Below are 26,589 nucleotides of genomic sequence, written 5' to 3' on the forward strand. Positions count from 1 at the left end.
AACCAGGCTTGTGACCCTGGGATAAATCTGACTTGGTCATGTTGTATAATTTTTTTGATGTGTTGTTGGATTCTGTTTATTAGCATCTTATTGAGTATTTTAGCATCTATATTCATTAGTGATATTGGTCTATAATTTTCTTTTCTTGTTGGGTCTTTCCCTGGTTTGGGGATCAAGGTGATGTTTGGTTCATAGAATGTGCTGGGTAATATTCCTTCTTTTTCTATATTTTGGAAGAGTTTTAGTATTATAGGTACTAGTTCTTCTTTAAATGTTTGGTAGAATTCTGATGTAAAGACATCTGGTCCTGGGCTTTTCTTTTTACGGAGATTTTGTATAGTGAATGCTATTTCAGAACTTGATATAGGCCTGTTTTCCATTTCCACTTCGTTCTGGCTAAGTCTTGGTAGGTGACGTGCTTCCAGGTATTGGTCGAGTTCTTTCATATTTTCATATTTGTGAGAGTAGAGTTTCTTGTAGTATTCGTTAAGGACTTTTTAATTTCTGAGGGGTCTGTTGTTATTTCATCATTACCATTTCTGATTGATTAAATTAGAGATTTTACTCTTTTTTTCCTGGTTAGTTTGGCCAAAGGTTTATCTATTTTATTGTTCTTTTTTTTTTTTTGCATCGTTATGAATCAGCTTTATTCCACTTTAACTAGGTTGCATACAATTACATCAATTGGTTCAATTGTTTCAAAACACACTCTAGAACTAATCAAGACAAAGTTTAGCATAGAAAAGTTGTAAGAAATAGGTTCCTAAACTACAGAAGTTACAAAATTCAAAAAGAGCATGAAAAACTAAATTTGAGAACCCCCTTTATTGTTCAAAGAAATACTTTCTGTAAAAATATATGCAATTTTTACAGACATACAAGTTGTTTTTGTCTTAAAAACTGAGGATATTCCATACCTGTAAGTAATTATTAAGACTTAAATCAAGTATTCATGGTCATTACACTAGACTAATAAACTAAGAATCATTCAAATGAAGCTAAATCAAGTATTCGTGGTCATTACTAGGCTAATAAACTAAGAATCATTCAAATGAAGCTAAGGTACAACAGGTATGAAAGTCCTGAACACTTGAACTTTCTATTCCTCAAGAAAACAAGAATTTGTGAGCATATTTAATGAATTCTATGACTAATCCAACTACTCGCCACACTCCTGGTCTCAACAAGGAAATGTCTTTTCAGCCTACGGTCCTCATGAAATCTAAAAGTCCTCCTCCATGGCCCGTTTGCTTGTTGTTGAACTGAACTTTGCTTCTTTCAGAAAGTGACTCTTCAATCAAAGGGGACCACTTTTCCCATGTATTTATTCTTGTAAAAGTCACATTCCTCTTGCCACTTCCTTTTCTGGGTAGGCTGCTCTTGCAAATTACATACAGCTTAGGGTAGTTTAAGTCCAATTTCATAAATCCATTTGATTTCACAGGTGAATGTGGTTCTGGTGGCCGTTGTTGGTTAGAAGTAAATCATCGCACTTACAAGCCTATCTTATTAGATAGGCCAAACCAGCTCCTACTCCAGCGACACCTGCAAAAGCCAGCAGCACATTTCTGATGCTGCTTTCCAGGTCTTCCAGGTGGAAGAACTCCACAAAACCATCCCAGCCTCTTTGTTTCACTAGCCAGTCCCGTTTTGTACTTATAAGGACATTTGTGATATTTTCTGCTAATGGCTCGATGCAGCTTTCTTGGTTTATGCTCTTCAGGTGTTTGGCCACAAAGGCACCGAAAGAAATCAGAGTCACAATCCTGCCCCAGTTTGTTACACCGTAACTGAAAACATGGACCATCACTCCAGACAAAGATTTGACGTCGTTTGCGGTTTTGATGTCCAGCTTGCGAAGCATCCCTCGGAAGGCCGTCTGGTGGTTGCGCTGCACTTCGTCTCCCACGCGGCGCAAGGTCTCGAGAGCCTTCCTGCTGGCGGCTCCTGCCCTGCCCATTGGCTTCGCCTCCTTGGTGCCGGTTGCCTGCTCCCGAAGGTACCGAGAGATGATCTCCAGCGACTGCTGGTATAACTCATCCTCTTCTGCTGGGGGAGGTGTGGAAGGAAGTGACCCGTCAGTGTTGGGGCCATTACCAGCCTCCCCGGCCAACTCCAGCAAAGGCAGGACCTCCGGCTGCTTCCTGAGAGGCTCCGGCTCATACGCGTCCAGCTCACCTTCGGGCGACATGATGGCATCGGCAGCAGGGGCTTCCATCTCTGGTAGCGATGTGCGGAGGGTCGGCGCGAAGAACAGCAGCCTCGTGAAAGTGGCAGTGACGTCGGAGACCTGAGCACTCTATTTTATTGTTCTTTTCACAAAAAACAGCTTTTGGATTTATTGATCTATTGTATAATTCTTTTGTTTTCAATTTCATTTAATTCTGCTCTGACTTTGGTTATTTCTTTTCTTCTGCTGCGTTTGGGGTTGAAGTGTTCTTCTTTCTCCAGTTGCTTGAGATGTTCCACTAAGTTATTGACTTCCTCTCTTTCCGTTTTCTTGAGGAAGGCTTGCAGTGCTATAAATTTCCCTCTTAGAACTGCCTTTGCAGTATCCCAGAGGTTGTGGTAGTTCGTGTCTTGATTGTTGTTTTGTTCCAAAAATATGGTGATTTCCTTCTTAATCTCGTCTATAACCCATTTATCCTTCAGCATTAGGTTGTGTAGCTTCCATGTTTTTGTATGGGTATGCAGGTTCCTGTTGTTATTTAGTTCAACTTTTATTCCATGATGGTCTGAGAAGATGAAAGGAATAATTTCTATTTTTTTTAATTTGCTGAGGTTAGATTTGTGGCCTAGGATGTGGTCGGTTTTGGAGTATGTTCCGTGGGCTGATGAGAAGAATGTGTATTCAGTTTTTTGGGGATAAAATGTTCTGTAGATGTCTGTTAAGTCCAGATGTTGAATGGTGGAGTTTAAATCTAAAATTTCTTTGCTTAGCTTCTTTTTGGAGGATCTATCCAGGACTGCTAAAGGGGTGTTAAAGTCTCCAACTACTATGGAAGTGGAGGAAATGGAGTTGCTCATGTCTGTTACAGTTTCTCTGATAAATTGAGGTGCGTTCTGGTTGGGTGCATAAATATTAATAATTGAGATCTCATCATATTGAGTATTACCTTTAACAAATATGAAGTGTCCATCCTTATCCTTAATTATTTTGGTTGGTTCAAAGCCTATTGCGTCTGCAAACAGGATTGCAACACCTGCTTTTTTCTGCTTTCCATTTGCCTGGAATATAGATGACCATGCCTTCACCTTGGGTCTATATCTGTCTTTTAATGAAAGATGCGAATCTTGTATGCAGCAGATATCTGGGTTGACTTTTTGTATCCAGTCCGCCAACCTATGCCTCTTTAGAGGACAATTTAAACCATTCACATTAATTGAGAGTATTGTTAAGCCTTTCGAGAGACCGGTGTACATTTTTAATCCTTTTGCGACTGTGGAAGTTGGAATTTGATCAGAAATTTTTTGGGTCGGTTTACTTTTGTGGTGGAGAATTACGCTGGTCTTTATGGAGGATAGGTCTAAGAATGTCCTGGAGAGCTGGTTTAGTTGTGGCAAATTTCTTCAACATATGAATGTCATTGAAGTATTTAATTTCTCCATCATAGATGAAGCTCAGTTTAGCTGGGTACAGGATCCTGGGTTCAAAGTTATTTTGTTTTAGGAGATTAAAATTCGATGACCATCCTCTTCTAATTTGAAAGGATTCAGCAGAGAGATCTGCAGTTATTCTGATATTCTTCTCCTTGTAGGTAATGATTTTCTTTCGTCTGGCAGCTTTCAGAATTTTCTCCTTCATATTAACTTCAGTGAAATTGATTATGATGTGTCTGGGGAATGTCTTATTTCGGTTGAGTCATGCTGGAGTTCTGAAACTGTCTGATATCTGAATTTTGGAATCTCTTGGCATGTCTGGAAAGTTCTCCTTCATAATCTCATGGAGAAGAGACTCTGTGCCTTGTGAAGCCACTTGATCACTTTCGGGGATCCCTATAAGATGAATATTGGTTTCCTTCAAATTATCCGAGAGCTCTCTGAGAGAGTGGTCTGTTTTTGCTCTCCATTTCTCTTCTTCTTTGAGGGTTTGGAAGCATTCAAAAGCTTTGTCTTCAATGTCAGAAATCCTTTCTTCTGCTTGCTCCATTCTGTTACTGAGAGATTCTACTGTGTTTCTCAGATCTTTGAGGGATGCAACGTCTTGTCTCAATGTGTCAAATTCTTTGGTCATTTGGTCTTTGAATCCATTGAATTCTTGAGATAACTTTTGGAATTCTAATTCAATCTTATTTGCTATCCAGATCCTGAATTCAATTTCTGACATCTCAGCTATTTGTTTGTGCATGGTGTCTTGTGCTGTTTCTGCCCCATTGATCCTTGGGGGAGTTGATCTACTCTGATTATTCATATTGCCAGAGTTTTTCTGTTGATTTCGCCTCATGATTGTTTTTCACTGTTGCCTCTGGCTGACCTCAGAGTTGGGGAGGTGTCTCTCCAAGATTAGACCACAGCGGGATCACTCTATTGTTGCTGGATCTTTGTAGGGAGTGACCCTGGGTAGTTCCTCTGTGGCTTCTCTAGCTAGGGAGTTCTGGTTGTGGAAGCAGCTCTGGTTTGTGACACACCCAGATCCAGCAACAGGGCTGGGAGTGGTGCGCACGGTTCTGGGAGTGCCAGGTGCCCAGTGACTTTGGCACAGAGAGCCCAAGGCTCCAGCAGTCTCTGGCCAGGAAAAGAGCTCTGCAAAGAGGCAGGGAGGGCTCCAAAGGGCACACAGCTACCAGAGTCCCTGTCCAGATGAACGGCTGGGAGGACACAGGAGGGAGGATGCAGAGTTGCGTGGCTCCCGCAGTTCCTGGTCAGGGAATGTGGAGGCCCGGTGGGTGCGGGTCACCAGTCGGGGGTCACTGCACAGCTCTTATGGAGGTCTGGGCGGCACTAAGCCCAGGAGTTTGAGGTTGCTATGAGCTGTGACGTCACGGCACTCTACCCAGGGCAATAACCCAAGGCTGCAGTGTGCCAAAACAGTCTCACTCTGCCCCTAAGGATTGAGGCTGTAAGGTAGCTCAGTCCCCACCTTTAGGCTGCTCTGTCAGTAGGTTACTTTGACCCACCCAATCCTTGCTCTGAGACCCTGAGAGTGGAGCTTGCCGGGGCAGTTCTTTCACTATGGCTTCCTGCGCCCAGCTCAGTGGCTCAGTCTGGGGCCCCAGACAATGCCCAAAGTTCTCCACACTCCTGTTCAAGCTCTCCCCAAGGCAGTTCAACTGAGTGCCAAGTCCAAGAACGCTGAAACAGTTCACAGGTAAGGCCTTTCCGGTTTGCAGTGTCACTGCTGCTTGTACTTATGGTTGCCGGCGTGATTAGGTCGATCGAACACACGCAACCACTTGCCAGTTTTCCACTGTTTTTGTCCTCCTCTTGGGGTCCAGAAGTCCCTTGCTGGCTCCCTGTATCCTCAAAGGGATGATTATAAGCAGATCCCACCGACCAGAGATGCCTGGAGTCTTGTCTCCCCAGACTTGCTGTTCCCAGTTGCAGGGAAGCTGTTACTCGGCCGCCATCTTTAATCCCTTATCCTAATTGATGTTCTTCTTGATGATGTGTTGCATCTATGAAATGCCTTTTCTGTGTCTGTGGATGTGGACATGAGTATTTATTTTTTTTCAGACAGAGTCTCACTGTGTCGCCCTCGGTAGATTGCCATGTTGTCACAGCTTACAGCACCCTTAAACTCCTGTGCTGAAGAGATTCTCCTGTCTCAGCCTCCGAAGTATCTGTGACTACAGGTGTCTGCCTGGTCATGTTTTTTGTTGTAGTTGTCATTGTTGTCCAGCTGGCCCAGGCTGGGTTTGAACCCGCCAACTTCGGCATATGTGACTGGTGCTGTATCACTGTGCTACAGATGCTGAGCTGATCGTGTGGTTTTTATTATTTATTCTTTTATTGTAGTGTAGTCTACTAATTCATTTTCTCATATTCAACGAGACTCGCATTCCTGGTAATAAATCCCATTGGGTAAACATGTATAAAATAATTTGTATGCTCTTATACATTTTCTGCACATATATGGTATGTGTCTTATAAATTTGAGACTGTGTTTCTCCCTTTACCCCAACTGAAGTACAGTGGCATCATGATACCTGAGGGCAACACAACCTGCTTACCTCAAGTGATCCTCCTGCCTTTAGCCTCCTCAGCTACTGGGACTACAGTCACATGCCACCACAGCTGGCTGAGTTTCGCATATTTTTTTGTACAAATGGGGTCTCACTATGTTGCTCAGGCTGGTCTGGACCTCCTGGCCTCAAGTGATCCTCCTGCCAGGGCCTCTTAAGTGCTATGATTATAGGTGTGAGCTACAGTGCTCATTCATGCATATGTTTTATTGAGGATTTTTTTCAATTCTCATAATAGATAATATCCCATGCATTTAAAAAATAATAGCTTTGTTAAGATATAATTCACACACTCCACAATTTGCCCATTTGAAATGTACAGCTAAAGACCATACTTTTAGGGATCTCTTCTGTAGTTGGTTCGTTATTGGAGTAACGAGTAACAAGTTCGTTACTGGAGAAGTTTCCCTAAATGTGTAGAAGACAGGGAAAGGGAGAGAACAAAGGGAAGAAAGAAATAAAAGAGAGGCGGAAGAGAACAAGGAAGCGAGAAAGAGAAGAAGGAAGAAGTGAAGGGAGGGAGAAATGGAGGGAGGAAAAAAAAAGAGAAAATTACCCTGCTTGGTGGCTAACACATATAATGCTAGCACTCTGGGAGGCTTAAGTTAGTATAATACTCGAACTTGGGGGTGCCTTGCTGAGAGGAGACTGACCAAGAGTCAGACTCTGTCTCTATTAAAAAACAAATCAAACAAAGAAACAAAAACAGCCAGGCCTTGTGGCGGGCACCTCTAATCCCAGCTACTTGGGAGCCTGAGGCAGGAGGATTGCTTGAACCAAGGATTTTCAGGTTACTGTAAGCTAGGCTGAGGGTGCAGAACTCTAGCCTGGACAATAGAGGGGGACTGTATCTCAAAAATACACAAGGACACACATGCACAGACAGACAGACAAACAAACATTTTCATCATCTAAAAAGACCATAAATTACATTGATTGTTCAAGAAAACAAGACATGGTTTAAGATCTGTGGTGCTTTGAACAAATTGAGGCTACAGCCACCCATAACAAATTTCTAAGCTAATATAAAATGGATCTTTGGGGATATGTCTAGAAAGAGGTCCTTGAAATAGTGTCCCACATAAGTGACTCTGTCCAGTTGTGTAAGCTGTGTTGCTGCTTGGGTAACAGAGGTGTACAAAATCCCAGCTGTTGTGCGAACCTAGTGCCAGGAAACTCAACTGTCGTTACAATCAATAAGCCACAAGTTGGAGAAGATTTCTCTCTCTGTGAATGTAGGGCTAACAGGTTACCTGTTCATTAACTTCAGGCAAAACAGCTTAGGTTAGCAGAAAATGCTGATTAATAATATCTTTGACTATAAGCCTGGATCCAAGCCCATTAGAGTATGAAGTCACTACAGGGTCACAGTTGATGACATCACAATGGTTTTTGCCCTCTGAAACCAGACTATCTTCAAGCTTGGGCTTGCTTCTGCTAAAGGTGTGCAGTGGCTGGAAGGGTTCATTGTTGTTGTTCTTGTGTTTCCAACTATTTCTTCACCCTAAATTCCTACTTAGTAAAGTTGTTTCGTATGTGTGGCAAATGTATTCATCACTTTCTTTCCTTTTCAGATCACAGATTTGTAAAACAATCGAAGAGTGTGGTTTACTCCTACCGCTGCCCTGTATTCGTGAAGACCCACACTCCAAGCTCAAAGATCAGACGCTAATTTCTCACACTTAACAAGTATGTAACACAATTCTCAATTCCACTTTCATTGTATTTTACTCCCTTCTCTTAGAATAAGCTTCTTTTTAAAGGTAGCTGTCTCACTGACTGCCCTCTCTTAACATCTGGTTAGTCACTGTGTCCAGTAGTGTACTCAATAGCTTTGGTTGTTTATGATGATCACGAGAGTTCTCCCTCAGAAATTGGAAAGATCAGCCTATCTGGAACGTTCCAACATTCCTGACCTCAGTTCCAGGGGTATCCAATGTTGTGGCTTCTGTTGGCCACATTTGAAGTAGAATAGTCATATTGGGCCCCACATTAAATACACAAACACTAATGAAAACTGATGTGCAAAAGGAAGGATCGCGCATAATTTGAAACTTCTACCAGGGATCTACTTTTAAGCAGATACGCAAAAAAAATCTCACATAATCTTCATGTGGTCTGCAAGCCTATGGACTGGATACTTCTCCTAGCACTCTGGGAGGCTAAGGCGAGTGGATCCCTTGAGCTCAGGAGTTCAAGACCAGCCTGAGCAAGAGTGAGAACCCCTCTGTACTAAAAATAGAAAACCTAGCCAGGAGTTGTTGCAGGAGCTTGTAGTTCCAGGTACTCAAGAGGCTAAGTCAGTAGGATTACTTGAACCCTACACTTTGAGGTGCCTATTAGCTTGGCTGTGGCCAGGACACTCTAGTGTCAGCAACAGAGTGAGACTCTGTCTCAAAAAAAAAAAAAAAAGTTTTGGTATTCTCAGTTTTCAAGAGGGAAATTGCCAAGATGCATCAGTAGGCAGAGGGAATAGGGGAAAACATAAAGGAGCACCTTTAATATTACCTCTGTGGGAAGAAATGAGTGAGTCAGGACAATCAGGTTTGATACTGGTTAGTTTTTGAATGCTGATAGTGGGTCTGAAGTGTAGGGATTGTCCAGAGATGTCTGGTACGTGGCCTTGGAGTGATTTGGGGCAAGGTAATATTGGCCCAGACTGGCTCGGCACCTGTGGCTCAAGCAGCTAAGGCACTAGCCACATACACCTGAGCTGACAGGTTCAAATCCAGCCAGGGCCCACCAAACAACAATGACGGCTGCAACCAAAAAATAGCTGGGCATTGAGATGGGCACCTATAGTCCTAGCGACTTGGGAGGCAGAGGCAGGAGAATTGTTTGAGCTCAGAAATTGGAGGTTGCTGTGAGCTGTGATGCTACGGCACTCTACCAGGGTGACAGCTTGAGGCTCTGTCTCCAAAAAAAAAAAATATATATATATATATATGTGTGTGTGTGTGTGTGTGTGTGTGTATTGGCCCAGATTGAAAGAGTCAAACAGAGGAGGTGGAGGGGACACTCTGGATTGGTGAGTTTGCATACAAAAAGCCTGATTTTAGGCCAGAATTCCCTGGAGGTGGGCAGTTTCTCAGGGGAATGAAAGAAACCAGGATGCCAAAGGGTCAGAGTTACATAATATAAAAAGGCATGATTAAGACAACTTTTAGGAAAACAATTCCCATTTTATATAATAATTTTCCTCATCCAATCTTGAGGTATCATTTCAAATGTAGATCCCTGGTAGAAGTTTCAAATGAGGGGTAAGTCCCAAAACAATGGTTTTATTTATTTATTTATTTATTTATACACAGTCTCACTTTGTCACCCTTGATAGAGCGTCCTGACATCATAGCTCACAAAAAACTCAAACTGTGGGCTCAATTGAACCTTTTGCTTCAGCTAGGACTACAGGCACCTGTACAATGCTGGGCTATTTTTTATTCTTTCAGGATGGGAAGGGGGTCTCACCCTTCAGTTGGCTGGTCTCCAACTCCTGAGTTCAGGAAATCCACCTGTCTGGGCCTCCCAGAGTGCTGGGATTACAGGCATCAACCACCATGCCTGGCCCAAAACAATGGTTTTAAAAATATCACAACATCAAGCCCTGGAGCAGGGGCTCACACCTGTAATCCTAACACTTTGGGAGGTCGAGGCACGTGAACTGCTTTAGCTCAGGAGTTCCACACCACCCTGAGCAAGAAACTCTGTCTCTACTAAAAAAATAGAAAAACTAGCCAGGTATTATGCCAGGTTCCTATAGTTCTAGCTGCTAGGGAAGCTGAGGCAAGAGGATTGCTTGAAGCCAGGAGCTTGAGGTTGCTGTGAGCTAGGCCGATGCCAGGGCACTCTAGCCTGGGCAACAGAGGGAGACTCTATCTTAAAAATACACACACACAGAAAAAAAGCAAAAACAATTTTCACCTCTGCACACAAACCTTTCAGCCCCCTTAACCCTAAGTGACCACTCATCTACTTTCTGTCTCTGTAGATTTGCTTATTTTAAACATTTCATGAGAAGAGAACTATAAAATACATGGTGTGTAGGGTTTGGCTTCTTCCACTTAGTGTTATGTTCTCACAGTCCATCTGTGCTGTAACATGTATCAACATTTTATTCCTTTTTAAGGCTTAATATACTGTTGTATACACATACTCCATTGTAGCTTATCAGTTTATCCTACCTATGGTAGGACAGTTTGCCTACCATAAGTAATGATGCTTTAAATGTTCATGTACAAGTGTTTGTGTGGACATATTTTTGAATTCTTCTCAGTATATATCTAAGACTAGAATTGCTGTATCATGTGATAACTTTATGTTTAACATTTCGAGAGTGTGTCAAAGAGACTCCACCATGTTACCTTCCCACCAGGAATGTAAGAGTTTCAGTTTGTCCACCTCCTCACCTATCCTGGTCATGATCTGATTTTTGGTTATAGGCATCCCAGTGGCTATAAAGTAGTATCACTCTCTTATTGTTGTAATTTGCATTTTTCTAGTGGCAAATAATTTCTTTTTTTTTTTAAGTTTCTCATCCATATTCTTTTTTTTTTAATGAAATCATAACTGTATACATTGATATGATCATGGGGCATCATACACTCGCTTCATAGACCATTTGACACATTTTTATCACAATGGTTAACATAGCCTTTCCGGCGTTATCTCAGTTACTGTGCCAAAACATTTACATTCTACGTTTACCAAGTTTCGCAAATACCCCTGTAAGATGCACCACAGGTGTGATCCCACCGATCCCCCTCCCTCTACCCACCACACCCCCCTCCCTTTCCCACTTCCCCCTATTGTTAGGTTGTAACTGGGTTATAGCTTTCATGTGATGCCCATCGATCCACGAATGGATTAATAAATTGTGGTATATGTACACCATGGAATACTATGCAGCCTTAAAGAAAGATGGAGACTTTACCTCTTTCACGTTTACATGGATGGAGCTGGAACATATTCTTCTTAGTAAAGTATCTCAAGAATGGAAGAAAAAGTACCCAATGTACTCAGCCCTACTATGAAACTAATTTGGGGCTCTCACATGAAAGCTATAACCCAGTTACAACCTAACAATGGTGGCAAATAATTTCAAGCATCTTTTCATGGTTTATTCACCATTTGGATTAGTATACCTCTTTTGAAAAATGTCATGTGGGATCCTTTACCTTTTTTGTTGTTTTGCAGAGGCAAGGTATTGCCCCAGCTAGAGTGCAGTGGCATCCTCACAGCTCACTGCAGCCTCATTCATACTCCTGGGCTCAAGTGATCCTCCTGACTTCCTGCCTCAGCTCCCTAAGCAGCTGGGACTACAGGTGGGAGCCACCTTGCCTGGCCCCCTTTGCTTTTATACATGCACAGACATAGACACACACACATATACTTTGTTGCTGTTTTGTTGTTGTTAGTAGAGACAGGGTCTCACTCTAGCACAGACCCGTGTGGAACTTCTGTGCTCAAGCTATCCACCTGTCTCAGCCTCCTGTCATAGTGATAAGATTGCAGTTGTCTTTTCCTTATTTTTTGATTGGGTTTTTGCCCTTTTACCCTTGAGTTTTAAGTATTCTTTTTATACTCTTGATAAAACTAGGTGATCCTCCTGCCTAAGCCTCCTGATTAGCTGGGACTACAGGTGTATACCATCATACCTGCCTAGTTTTTTTTTTTTTTTTTTCTATAGAGATGGGGTGAAGCTATTGCTCAGGATGCCCTTTTGATCATTCTATATGTCTGTGGCTTGGAGAATTATATCAAAGTTCAGGTAGTTTTCTCTTGGTTCCCCATTCAGCCAGGAACTGGCTCCCTTTTTCGATGTTCTTAACAGGATTCATCCCTAGAAACACACATTCTTCCAAACTTCCAGCGGAGATGGTGATATTAACAGCTTCATTGAGATATAATTTTCATATTATACAGTTCATAGATTTAAAATGTATAATTAATGCTGAGCATGGTGTCTCACACTTGTAATCCTAGCAGTCTGGGAGTCTCAGGTGGGTGGATTGCTTGAGCTCAGGTGTTCGAGACCACCCTGGGCAAGAGGGAGACCCTGTCTGTAAAAATAGCCAGGCATTATAGTGGGTAGCTATAATCCAAGCTACATGGGAGGCCAAGGCAAGGGGATCACTGGAGCCCAAGAGTTTGATGTTGTTGTCAGCTATGATGCCATGACATACTATCGGGGGCAACAAAGTGAGACTCTGTCTCAGAAAAATAATGTATACAATGAAATTATGTTTAATATATTAACAAAGTTGTACATCCAAGGCCACAATTAGTATTAGAATATTTTAATTACCCTGGAAAGTAACTTTATACCTGTTGTGATACAGGATGAACCATAGTGCTTTTTCTTCTATATTCAGAATACTTCATATGGTATAACATCTGTGACCCCAGATTTGTGGAAGTTGTTTCTCTATATACCAAGCAAGAACTTCTCTAGTGGACATCAGTTGTATGTCCTCTAAGTCAACTCAATTCTTATACTATTTACCTGAAGAGAGTAAATAGTACTCGACTGCAAGCACCAGTCAGGGCCTTCTGCCAGATCAGCTATAATTTTTTTTTTTTTTTTTTTTAGATAGAGTCTCCCTTTGTCACCCTCAGTAGAGTACTATGGCGTCTTAATTCACAGCAACCTGAAACTCTTGGGCTCAAGCAATTCTCTTGCCTCAGCCTCCTGAGTAGCTGGGACTACAGGCATGGCCACAACACCTGGCTATTTTTAGAAACTGAGTCTTGCTCTTGCTCAGGCTGGTCTTGAACCCATGAACTCAGTCTATCTGCCTTGTTCTCCCACAATGGTAGGATTATAAGCATGAGCACCATGCCCATATTAGCTTCACATTTGTATTCCTATGACCTCCTTTTTGGGTTTGATTATTTAGCTTAAGTGCCTCACAGACGTCAAGAAAACACTTATGTTTACCCATTTATTAGAGAGGATATTGCAAAAGATACTGGTGAACAGCAGGATGGAAGAGATGCTTAGAGCAAGGTTTTTGGGAAGAGGTGTGGCATTTCTGAGCCTTCTCTGGGCGCACCACCCTCCAGGCACCTCCATGTGTTAGGTTATGTAGAAGCTCTCCCGAACCCTATTCTTTGGGCTTTTATGCAGGCTGAATTATGTAGGCAAAATTGATTAACTCATTGGTTATTTGGGATGAACTCAATCTTCAGCCCCTTTTCCATCCCCTGTGGTGAGGGGGATGAGGATGAAAGTCCCAAGCATCTAATCATTTCTGGTCTTTCCTGTGACTAGTTCCCATCCTGCAGCTACCTAGGGGCTGCCACCTGCTAGTCGTCTCACTAGTAAACAAGAGACACTCTTAGGAGTTTTAAGTCAGGAAACTGGGACTTGATGGCTAAATTACCCTATCTATATTTCATAATATCACAGTTCTCTTTAGCTGTCACCTCTTAACCCCCACACCAGCCTTAGGCATCCATTAACCTTCTTTGTTCTCTACAGATTTTCCCATTCTGGATATTTTATATAAACAGAGCAATACAATATATGGTTCTTTGGAACTGCCGCTTTCACTTAGTACATTTACACAGTTTGTCCTTGTTCTGGCATATATCAGTACTTCATCCTTTTTGATGAAAAGTATTTCATTGTAAAAATATACATATATGGGCGGCGCCTGTGGCTCAAGGAGTAGGGCGCCGGTCCCATATGCCGGAGGTGGCGGGTTCAAACCCAGCCCTGGCCAAAAGCCACAAAAAAAAAATATATATATATATATTTTTAGACAGAGTCTCACTTTGTTGCCTCAGAAGAGTACTCCCTGGCATCATAGCTCACATCGACCTCAAACTCTTGGGCTGAAGTCTCAGCTACTCCTGAGTAGCTGTGATTACAGGTGCCTGCCATAACACCCGGCTATTTTTAGAGATGGGGTATTGCTGTTGCTCAAATTGGTCTCCAATTTGTGAGCTCAAGCAGTCGACCAGGCTCAGCCCCCACAGCATGCTAGGATTAGAGGCGTGAGTCACCCCACATGGCCATACAACAATTTTTTTTATTACTTCACCTTTTGCTTGGACATTAAGAATGTACCTACTCTTTGACTATTATGGAAAATCCACTATGGGAGCCAGGTGATATGACTTATGCCTGTAGAATATAATCCTAGCACTCTGGGAGGCTGATGCAGGAGGATCCCTTGAGCTCAGGAGTTTGAGAACGAGCCTGAGTAATAGGGAGACCCCGTCTCTACTAAAAAAGGAAAACTTAGCCAGGTATTATGACCAGGTCCTGTAGTCCCAGGTACTGTAGTCCCAGGTACTGAGGAGGTTGAGGCAGGAGAATGACTTGGGGTTTGAGATTCTGTGAGCAAGGCTGATGCCATGGCGCTCTTGCCTGGGCAACACAGTGAGAATATGTCTCAAAACAAAAGCTGCTGTGATTTTTCATGTAGATTTTTTTGTATGAACGTATGCTTTCATTTTTCTTAGGTATCTATCTAAGAGTAAAACAGCAAGGTCATGGTAATTCTATGTTTAACTGTGTGAAGATCCACTAGACTTATGTCCAAGGTGGCTGTAACATCATACATTCTTACCAGCAGTGTGTGAGTGTTCTGGTATTTCTAAGTGCTCATCAAAAGGTTTTATCTGACTTTTAGATTATAATCATCCTAGTGGGTTTAAAGTAGTATGTTTTTGTAATTTTTGATTTTTTATTTCCTTGATGACTAATAATGATAACTATTAATTATAAGTGCTTACTGGCCATTTGGGTATCTTCTTTAGAGAATGTCTTTTCAAATGTTTTGCTTATTTTAACATTGAGTCATTTTTCTATTTATTTTTGAATTGTAATTGTCTTTCATATGTTCTAGATTCAAGTTCATTATCAGGTATATGATTTCCAAAAATTCTCTCCCATTGTGAGTTGTCTTTCAATTTTTTGATAGTGTTCTTTGAAGCATGAAAGTTTTAAATTTGGATATTATCCAATTTATCTATTTTATCTTCTGTTGCTTGTGCTTTTGGTGTTTGTGACTTTGTTTTGAAGAGTGGCTTCCTACTCAGAGCAGCTCATTATTCAGTCAACCTTTTGGTGATTAGAGCTTTTTATTAAACTCTTTGTGCCAGTGACTTATGAGTCCTGTGTTGATGAGTTTGTATTTGGCTTGGGAAATGGTTTTATGTCTCCCTCATGTCTTACTCTACTGTTCATTCCTGAATGGTTATAACCATGCATTATGTGCACAGATTTCCCTAAAACCAGAGTCTGTTGTGATCCACAGGATCTCTTTTCTTGGTTCTCTCTATGAAATGTCTGGCTCATGTGCTATTTTGCTTGATCAGAGCTACCAGTCTTCTTCTAACAGCTCTCTTTTGGCCAGGTGCAGGGGCTCATGCCTATAATTCCACCACTCTGGGAGGCTGAGGGCTGTAGATTGCTTGAGCTCAAGATTTTGAGGTTGCTGTGAACACAACAACACTCTCCCCAGGGTGACAGAGTAAAACTCTGTGTTAAAAAAACAACAACAACAAAACTATTCCTCTTCAAGGCCTACATTGGCGACAAATTTCTTCACTCTTTTCTACATAAAGTTTAGACGAAGCAGCAGAGCTCTTCATCTTTATGACCTACGTTTTTCTCCTTGAAAATCCCCATGACATTCTACTTGCCTAGGGCCAAAGGACTACTTTTCGTAAAATGATAATCTATTCTAAGAATGGACAGTGAAGGGCTGTAGCAACCTTTACTCTTCATGGTTTGCCCATCCTGTTGTGGAGCAAGGATGATGTTTATAGTGTCCCATTATTCCTGGGTGCTACCACTTCTCAAGTCCCTTCTTCTACTACTCCTGGCCACTAGGCTAGTGTTAAGTGGGAAAATATTTGTAGTAGAGATTGGAATGACAATCTATAGTATTTATTGTGTATCCCAGTGACTATACCACTTACCTGAAGTGGGGGAGGCATGAACTTCTGAAAACCAGAGGAGAATGTTCTTAGCCTTTGCCACTTGCTCAGGGAGAACCTACTTGGTCTCTTCAAGAAGGGGCCCTTGTTATCTGTTTTATGGTTTTAAATAAGTCCTATTAGAGATGTACCCATTTGATAGGTACTTTCAGTGCCACAGTGAAAAGACCTATGTATAGCTGGGCGTTGTGTTGGGGGCCTGTAGTCCCAGATACTTGGGAGACTAAGGCAAGAGAATCACTTAAGCCCAAGAGTTTGAGGTTTCTGTGAGCTGTGATGCCATGGCACTCTACCCAGGGTGGAAGTTTGAGACTCTGTCTCAAAAAAAAAAAAGACTTATGTAAAGTTTCAAATATTTTCCATTGACTTGTAGCAGGTAATAGTTAAAGTCTATTTCTATTTTGTAGCCAGCCTGATGGAAGTAGTGAATAGCCTCTAGATAAAGCCTATTCATTTTCTTTTTGGATATAATGAGGCATGATTCTGAACTGATCCCTTCCAAATGAGGGGTGCCAATGGGGAATTTTTCCCTTCTGTGCTGCCATTTTTGCCTTTATCAGCAAGTTGGTTACCTTCAGAAATATCATCTAAGGTTTTTTGGTGTCCCTTACAATGAATAATTGCTACTTCTTGCGGAGCATGAACAGCTTGTAATAACCTGTTTATTTCATAATGATAATTTATGGGGGAGCCATTGGAAGTTAGGTATCATCTTTCCTTTCATATGGGAGCATGTGCATGTAAAATGAGGAAGGCATATTTTGAGTCAGTGTATACATTGACTCGTTTATCTCTCCCAATTTCTAAAGCACAGGTTAAAGATATTAGTTCAGTTAATTGCACACTGTTTCCTGAAGCGAAAGACCCACTCTCAATTACAGCATACTGAGTGACTACAGCAGAGCTTGCTTTGCGAGTTCCTTGTTCTATGAAAGAACTTCCATCTGTATACAAAACCATGTCTGGATTGGGTAGAGGAGTTTCCTGTAAGTCTTCTCTAGCTGCATAGCTCTGTGCTATAATTTATTGTCAGTTATGCCCTATTTCCTCCTTGGATTCTCCTTTGGAAAAAAAGGTATACAATCCTCCTGCAAAATGATATTCACCTAAAGAATTATGTATAAGATAGAAGGGAAAAGGAGGATAGCCCGTGATGCCACCACTCAGAGATTTAGATGAGGAATGTTAAATATAGGATTGTATCATCCCAGGACCTTGGTGTCTAAGGACAAGAAGAAATGCAAATAAAAATGGCTTTAAAAGAATAGTCTTACACATTGCTATGCTGAGGCAGGAGCATCAGATTAGTTGAGCCCAGGGGTTCTAGGCCCAGAAATTCTAGGCTGCAGTATGCTGTGATCCTACCAGTGCACTCAAGCCTAGGTGACAGAGCTAGACACTGTCTCACAAAACAAACAAACAAACAACAAAAAAAAACTCTAGTGAGCACTATAAGCCCATGGGTACCTGTGTAATACTTGGATAGTAAATGTTTGACTATGAAGACATAGTTGTGGAGCCTTTTTACTTCCATTGACAAATGTAATCTTGATTGATTATTTTTCTGGAAAAAAATCTTCACAAATACATTGTTTCAAGGGAGAAGTGAAGTTGCCCCTGCTGGAAACCACTACCCTGCCCAGTGTAACCACCAGTAAAAATTCTTGTGTTACTCGTGTACTGAGTTTCCTATTTTTATGAAGTTATTTATATACAGAGAATACAAAAAGTGCTGTATATATTTTAAGAAAGAAAAAACTGTATTAAAATTGTAATACTCAAGTCACCTGTGTCTTCTACAATTCCAAGAGATACAATATAAAAAATAACCATTGTTATCAGTATGTATTGAGTACTACAATTTTAATTCAGATTTGCTTTCCTAAAATGTGTATACACTTTTGTGAACCTCTGTATGTATTGAAAACATGTTTAAAGAAAATCTCAGCTAGAAATTGTAGGCCACTCAACTGACCATTGACTGCCTTCAAATCCTCAGAATGTCCTTCCTCCATTCTGCTCCTCCACTGCTGACTTTCCCATGCTCAGGCCCCCCAAGATGATCACCTGCTGGCCAGCTACTCCAAGCCTTGGGCTCAGGCCCTCACTCACAGCCCTTTTGCTGTTGGGGGAGAGGCAAGACAATGAGGGCAATTAGGCTCCTGAAGTGCTTTGTTCTGGACAGATAGCTTCCTTATTGCATTTCAAGCCTTGAATTGGTGGGGGACTGGTTGGAAGGGTGGTTTAATGCTGTGCCAAAACTTTCACACTTCAGAATGAGTGGAGAAGAAAGAGACCTTCCCCACCTCCTTCCCAGGTCAGATCCTCTGACAAAGCCCTGGGCTATATATCTCAGCTTCTCCTCTATGAATTTCAGGGAGAAATGTCCATTCCCCCATGCAGAGAACCAATTCACAGCCTTTTTGTGTCCCTTCCCTAGACAAACACAGATTCAGTAAGTAATCATTGTGCGAGGAAACTGAGGTCCACAGAGGCTAAATGGCTTTGCCAAGGTGGACCAGGGTGGCCCAGGAGGGATTCACACATTCAGGGCTGTCATGCTGCAATGTCTCTGTTTTCTGTATACAAGAAAACATACTCAACAACCTTAATCATTAGAAAAATACTTATCATGGTAAGGTGCGGTGGCTCTCGCCTATAATCCTAGCACTGTTTGAGGCCAAAGTGAGTTTATTACTTGAGCTCTGGAGTTTGAGACCAGTCAGAGCAAGACCTCATTTCTACTAAAAATAATAAAAATAAGATAGCTGTCATCATATAGGTGCCTATAGTCACAACCACTCTGGAGGCTGAGGCAAGAAGATCACTTGATTCCAAGAATTTGAAGTTGCTGTGAGCTATGATGATACCAAAGCCCTGTACTAGGGCAACAGAGTGAAACTCTGTCAAAAATGCAAACAAACAACAAAAACACAAAACCTGAGGGGATACCACTTCATACCTCCTTGAACTTCATTACTACTTCAACTACTAGATTAAACATTAAAAGGAAAGAAGATTTAAAGAAATTGTAAACTGCATACATAGCTGGTGGGAAAATAAAATGATACAGACAGGCAAAGTGAGGTGGCTCACACCTGTAATCCTAGCAGCCTTGGTGGCTGAGGCTGGTGGATTGCCTGAGCTCAGGAATTCCAAACTAGCCTGAGTCAGAGCCAGAGCAATACCTCATCTCTCAAAACATACCAGTCATTGTGGTGGGAACCTGCCAGCTACTTGGGAAGCTGAAGCAAGAGCATTTATGCTCAAGAGCTAAGGATGCTGTGAGCTGTGATGCCACAGCACTTTACTGAGGGTGACAAAGTGCCACTTTGTGTTAAATAAAAATAAAATAATGCAGCCACTGTAGAAAGCAGTTTGGCACTTCACAAAAAGTTAAATATACAGTCAGGCATGGTGGCTTTCACCTGTAATTGTAACACTGTGGGCAGTCTTGGTGGACGGATCACCTGAGGTCAGGAGTTCCACAACAGCCTGACTCTGAGCTGGACCCGATCTCTAAAAATAGCTGGATGCAGGGGAGGACTCCTGTACTCCCAGATACTTGGGATGCTGAGGCAGGTCCCAAACCTAAGAGTTTGATGTTCCTGTGAACTATGACACTATGGCACTCTGCTGAGGGCAACAATGTGAGAATTTGTCTAAGAAAAAAAAGAGAGAAAGAAATGGTAGATGAGCCGTTACTGATTAAAAGAGCATCAGCAGGTATTTCAACCAATGTGAAGAATGATACTGGTTTAGGTCTTAATAAGTGGATACCTCAGATTTCAGAGGCATATTTAGGACAATCAAGGAAATTTGACAATGATGTATTCATGAGGCATTAGGAAATAATTGTAATTGTTGTTAGAGACGATAATGGTATTTTGGTTATTTTTAGCTATTAAATTCTACGATAAAATAGAGTGTCTGAAGCACATTACTTCTTAGGATACCTAAATCACTACAAAAGCTTTGAAGCAGACTGTGTTATGGTCCATTATTTCCCTTCCAAGAAACACACTCAACAGGAGTCATTCAAAATGGCTGTATAGGTTTCAAATTGCCTGGCTTATGGGTGTTGCTAGAAAGGCTTCCTTTCTTTCCATCCCTGTGGATTTTATGTTTTTTGATTTTTGTGTATCTTGAAACTGTCCTAATGACCCACGTATATGAATAAGCCACATGGTACCTTCCAAGTATATTTAATACTTGGAAATACTACAGGAGAAACTCAAATAAGACATAATTAGAAAAATGTTAATGATCGTGGAAGCTGCTTGGTGGGTGTATGGAATTATTGTTCTTTTTTATTATTAAATCATAGCTGTGTACATTGGTATGATCATGGGACATCACACACTAGCTTCATAAACCATTTGACACATTTTCATCACACTCGTTGACATAGCCTTCCTGGCGTTGTTCAGTTATTGGGCTAAGACACTTACATTCTACATTTACTAAGTTTCACATATATCCTTGTAAGATGCACTGCATCTTACTGGTGATCCCACCAGTCCCCCTCATCTACCCACATCCCCCCTCCCTCCCCTCCCTTTCCCCCTTCCCCCTATTCTTAGGTTGTAACTGGGTTATAGCTTTCGTGTGAGAGCCCTAAATTAGTTTCATAGTAGGGGTGAGTACATTGGGTACTTTTTTTTCCATTCTTGAGATACTTCACTAAGAAGAATATTTTCCAGTTCTATCCATGTAAACATAAAAGAGGTAAAGTCTCCATCTTTCTTTAAGGCTGCATAATATACCCAACAAGAAAAGAAAACTATAGACCAATAACACTAATGAATACAGATGTAAAAATATTCAATAAGATCCTAACAAACAGAATCTAGCAACACATCAAACAAATTATACATCATGACCAAGTCCGTTTTATCCCAGGGTCTCAAGGCTGGTTCAATATACATAAATCTATAAATGTAATTCAGCACATAAACAAATTAAAAAACAAAGACCATATGATTCTCTCAATCAATGCAGAAAAAGCCTTTGATAATATCCAGCATGCCCTCATGATCAGAACACTTAAGAAAATTGGTATAGAAGGGACATTTCTCAATCTGATAGATGCCATCTACAGCAAACCCACAGCCAACATCATATTGAATGGAGTTAAATTGGAATCATTTCCACTCAGATCAGGAACCAGACAAGGCTGCCCATTGTCTCCATTGCTTTTTAACATTGTAATGGAAGTTTTAGCCACCGCAATTAGGGAAGAAAAGGCGATCAAGGGTATCCATCTAGGGTCAGAAGAGATCAAACTTTCACTCTTCGCAGATGATATGATTGTATATCTGGAAAACACTAGGGACTCTACTACAAAACTCCTAGAAGTGATCAAGAAATACAGCAGCGTCTCAGGTTACAAAATCAACATCCATAAATCGGTAGCCTTTATATACACCAACAACAGTCAAGTTGAAAAAGCAGTTAAGGACTCTATCCCATTCACAGGAGTGCCAAAGAAGATGAAATATTTGGGAATTTACCTAACAAAAGACGTGAAAGATCTCTATAAAGAGAACTATGAAACTCTAAGAAAAGAAATAGCTGAAAATGTTAACAAATGGAAAAACATACCATGCTCATGGCTGGGAAGAATCAACATTATCAAAATGTCCATACTACCCAAAGCAGTATATAATTTCAACGCACTCCCTATTAAACTCCGCTGTCATACTTAAAAATCTTGAAAAAACAATACTTTGATGAGGGTGTCATAAAGCACTATTTTCAAATCTTTGTACTGGCTAACGATCTCATGGATCACATAGTCGGCATACACACTCTCCAAGTGAAGGTGGCTAGCTGGTTCATGGTTCAGCAGACACTGGATTCTTGTATCATGTGCAGGTCCTTATGACTATGTTCTGTTAGTGAGAAGCATTGAGGCAGAGAGAGAGAAGGGGACCAGGTGAGAGGGGCTGGTTGGTCTCATATACCCATTATGACCTCACCAAGTTGGCACTCTGATTTTGAATCATTTACTTCTTTAGCTTTTTAATAAATGAAATAAATGAATGGTTCCTAAGTTTTTGTGGTTAAGGATCTTGTTGATGTGCTGATGAATAGTGTGCAACTTTTTTATTGATTAATTGATTCTGCATCAGAGTCACATTCTGTTGCCCTGGGTAGAGTGTCCTGATGGGCTAGGTTTTCTATTTTAAGATGAGAGAGGTCCTTATTCTTGCTTCAGATGGTCTCTAATTCCTCTTCTCAAGCAATATTCCCACTTCAGCATCCCAGAGTGCTAGGATTACTGGTGTGAGCCACTGTGCCCACTAAGGGATTTTTTAATGCATATATGCACACACACACAAACATTCAGAAACTTGGAAGAAGCCTATGGTGCACCCATAGAAAATGAGATCCGTCTTTTCCCATTTAACTCACATATTTGATTCTAGAGTTTTCCATCATTCAATTGCTCATCATTCAATCATTCACCATCTCCATTGATCAGGCCCCTGCCCAAAACTCTCCAATTTATTCCCTTTAAATTAGAATCAAAAGGCCAGCTAAGGCCAGCCGTCCACAAGATCTGACTACTTTGCCATCTTCAGTTACTACTTTCCTCCTTAGTAGCTGTACTTCAGACAAACAGGGGAACTTTCATTATTTCTCTATCCTCCTTTCCTTTTTACATCTTGGAGAAGTCAGTTATGCTCCCTTTTTCACCTCTTAATGAGGCTTTCACATAGGTTCTGACCTCACCTCATGCATTCATGTGAAGGAAGTAGGAGAACTGACTATGGTCTGTAAGAACTGCATTCAAATCTTTTTTTTTTTTTTTTTTAATTTTTCGAGGCAGTCTCACTCTGTCACCCTGGGTAGAGTGCCATGGCATCATAGTTCACAGCAACCTCAAACTCTTGGACTCCAGTGATCCTCAGGGTCAGCCTCTTGAGTAGCCGGAACTACAGGAACATGCAACAATGCTCGGCTAAGTTTTCTAATTTTGTTAGAGGAGGTGTAGCACTCTTATTCAGGCTGGTTGTAAACTCCTCAGCTCAGGCAGTTCTCCAGCCTCAGACTCCCAGAGTGTTGTTTTAAGTATTATAGAATTGTTCATCAGATTGATGGATGTGTAACATATCAATTTTAATGACCCTTTGTATCAGAATTTAAATTTGTGGAAGGAAATCCTGAAAGAAGTACACTGTAGTATTAAGTGTAACCTCAGAGAATTGCATGCAGTTTATGGTTGGTCATCAAATGCAATTTGCATTAATTCCTTCCACAAACATTTGTTGAGCACCTGCTATAATGCCATATTTGTTTTTAACGCTGACACATCATGAAAGGCACACAGAAAATCTCTGCTGCATGCACCTCACATTCTAGTAGGGGAGTCTTAGAAAATGAAATTGATAGGATACGTACATATCATGATGGTCAGGCTACACAATGAAATGAGCAGGGAAGGAGGGAAGGGAAATGGAGTGGGGTTAATGTGGGATTGGTATCATCAAGTAGTTTGTGCAGCTAAGGGCTCTTTGAGAAAGTGACACAGGAAGAAAGGCCTAAGGGAGGTGAAGGGCAAGCTGTAGAAATCTGAAGATGGAAGGTGGAATGAGAGAGTGTCCTGAGCTTCCAACTGATTTTTCTCAGTAAATTAGTCACTGATGAACAGTAATGTCCCCCAAATGTTTATGGAAAAGATGCTATTTTGCTGTCCTTTGGCAGATACAAATTGGTCAGGTTTAAGACCAGAATTACCTTGATATTTCAAGCAAATGAGACATGGCTTAAAACCTGTGATGCTTTGAACAAATTGAGGGTATAGCCAAGCATAGTAAATTCGTAGGCTTCCATAACATGGATCTTTTTGGATATGTGTCAACACATGTCTTTCCAGTGCCCTGCCACTTAAGTGGTCTGTCCAGTTTTGTAAGCTGCATTGCTGCTGGAGTAACAGTGCTGTACAAAATCCCAACTGTTATGTGAAACTGTTGTATGCCAGGAAGCTCAACTGTCATTAGAATTAATAAGCCACAAGTGGGAAAACATTTCTGTCTGTGGATGTAGGGCTAATAAATTTCCTGTTTTATTTTTAAATCTTCTATTATGTATTTTATTTATTTTTATTTGAAATTAATATGGGGATATAAATTATTAGGTTACATTGTTGTCAATTCCAGGTTAAAGATCCTATTGTAGAAGAGCACCTCACCCAAGGGGCTTGTTATACACCCTCACAATGTGCACACTAGGTGAGATCCTGCCTCATGCCTTCCCTCTTTCTGTCAATTGTCTTCCCTATACCTTGTCCCCTGGTCCCATACAAGATTCTATCTTACTATTACTTCTAGTAGAATTTGGCCTCTTTCTTCCATTAGTGGAATGCCTCAACTGGATCTTAAAAGGTTGCCAGTTTTCATCTTTTGAGCTTCTCAGAGGTTTTGAATGCTCTGTGTCAATTCATCTTTTGGTATTCCTACCTTTGGAATTCTTCCTCTGTCCATTTAGTGATTAGTGTGAAGGTGAAGTTGTAGACCATAATGGATATTCATGAGGGGATCCTTTCTGCTGGCTTGGCTTCATTTGTTCTTTACCTACTCTTTCTGAAGCTGTAATGCTAATAACCTGTTCTGTTCTTCTTATTTATGTCTTTCAAAAAATAGATGTTCCCAATATATCGCTTTTTGGGTAAAGTTTCTTTCTTTTTTCTCTTAATCAGAGGAAGATTTGGAAAACATTTTCCTTCTTTTTCCAGAAAAGCAAGAATCCATAACTGCATTAAACAAAGATTTCTCATTTGTTCTTTTAGAAATATCCTTACTGATCAGGTGAGACTCTTCATTTTTTTGTCTCAATGGTGTTGTTTCCAATTATCTGCATCCCACTTGATAGAGCACACCCGCTCTCTGTCTTGCCACAAGGCTTATCTGTGGATTCTTTTGTGTAGGGAACTCTGGTTTAAGGTTCCTCATGATTTAAGCCACACAAATATGCTTTCAAAATCAACAACAAAGACCAACATCTTCAACAGAATCACGTATGCCATGGTTATGTGTCTACAGTGCAGAATGATGCCTTGAAGGAAAAGTCAAAACAAGACCAATAAAAGTCCCATTTTTAAAATCTATGCATTATACATATTCATGTATATTTATGTATTACAATGTATCACATCATTTTATAAATGTGCTTTTTAATTAAAAATGCATCCTACATCATTAAAAAAAAAAACAAGACCAAACAATCATGATGAAGAGTTATGTGACTTATAACATGTTAAGCAAAATCTAATAAGCAGTTTTTCTCTACTTTGGTAAATACTGGTGGGGGGTTGGGGCTGGGCTTGTCTCTTTGTTGCTCAACCTTGTGTCAGACACCTAAGGTCAGGTGATCCACCCACCTCCAGGCACCCACCAACATGACCTCTTCTTTTCGAAGACCAGTTTTTTGTTTCACTGATCTTCCAAATGATTGTTTTGTTTTCAGTTTCATTTAATTATATAATTTTGGTTATTTCTTTTCTTCAGCTGTGCTCGGGGTTGGATTATTCTTCTTTTTCTAGTTTTTTGAATGGCCCCATTAGGTTGTTAACTTGTTCTCTTTATGTTTTCTTGATGAAAGCATCTAATGCTATGAATTTCCCTGTTAGGACTGCCTTAGTAATATCTGACAGTTTTGTTGTTGTTGTTGTTTTTGTTTTGTTGTTTTGAGACAGAGCCTCAAGCTGTCACCCTGGGTAGAGTGCCATGGCATTACAGCTCACAGTAACCTCCAACTCCTGGTCTCTAGCAATTCTTCCTCCTCTCAAGTAGGTGGGACTACAGGCACCTGCCACAACACCTGGCTATTTTTTTTGTTGCAGCCATCATCATTGTTGTTTGGTGGGCCTGGGGTAGATTCTAACCCTCCAGCTCGTGTGTATGTTGCTGGGGCCTTAGCCGCTTCGGCCACAGGCGCTGAATGGCCACAGTTTTTTTTTTTTTTTCCTTTGAGACAGAGTCTCACTTTTTCACACTTCATAGACTGATGTGGTGTCATAGCTCACAGCAATCTCCAACTCTTGGGTTCAAGTGATCTTCTTGCCTCATCATCTTAAGTAGCTGGGACTAGAGGCCCCCACCAAAATGCCAGGTATTTTGTAGAGATAAGTTCTTTTTCTTGCTCAGGGTGGTCTAGAACTCCTGAGCTTAAGCCATCCACCTGACTCAGTATCCAACAGTTAGTTGGATAGTTTCTGGCTTCATTGTCATTTTGTTCATAAAATTGAATTATTTCCTACTTAATCTCATATTTGACCCAATTATCATTCAGTATAAGGTTATTTAGTTACCCTGACTAACTAGTTATTTTTGCATGATGATCTCTGCTGCTTTTGAGTTTAACTTTTATCCTGTGATTTTCTGAATAGATACGAGGCATAAATTCTATTCTTTTGTATTTGTGGAAGTTAGACTTTTGTCTGAAGATATGA

The 26,589-nt window shown here is 40.9% G+C and overlaps 1 protein-coding gene across 1 annotated transcript; it reads right to left on the reverse strand.

The window, feature by feature from the left end:
• Positions 1-1,501: 1,501 nt before the first annotated feature.
• On the reverse strand, positions 1,502-2,233 carry LOC128577962 (induced myeloid leukemia cell differentiation protein Mcl-1 homolog). Its single transcript, XM_053580311.1, has one exon. It carries the CDS (start codon positions 2,216-2,218, stop codon positions 1,502-1,504), a length of 717 nt encoding a protein of 238 aa, XP_053436286.1. The 5' UTR covers positions 2,219-2,233.
• Positions 2,234-26,589: the final 24,356 nt, after the last annotated feature.

Source organism: Nycticebus coucang, chromosome X (genome assembly GCF_027406575.1).
Source record: "Nycticebus coucang isolate mNycCou1 chromosome X, mNycCou1.pri, whole genome shotgun sequence".
Classification (NCBI taxonomy): domain Eukaryota; kingdom Metazoa; phylum Chordata; class Mammalia; order Primates; family Lorisidae; genus Nycticebus; species Nycticebus coucang.

Bases quoted from the DNA above. Each gene is read 5' to 3' on its own strand.
- LOC128577962 (XM_053580311.1), bottom strand. From the start codon at position 2,218: ATGGAAGCCCCTGCTGCCGATGCCATCATGTCGCCCGAAGGTGAGCTG.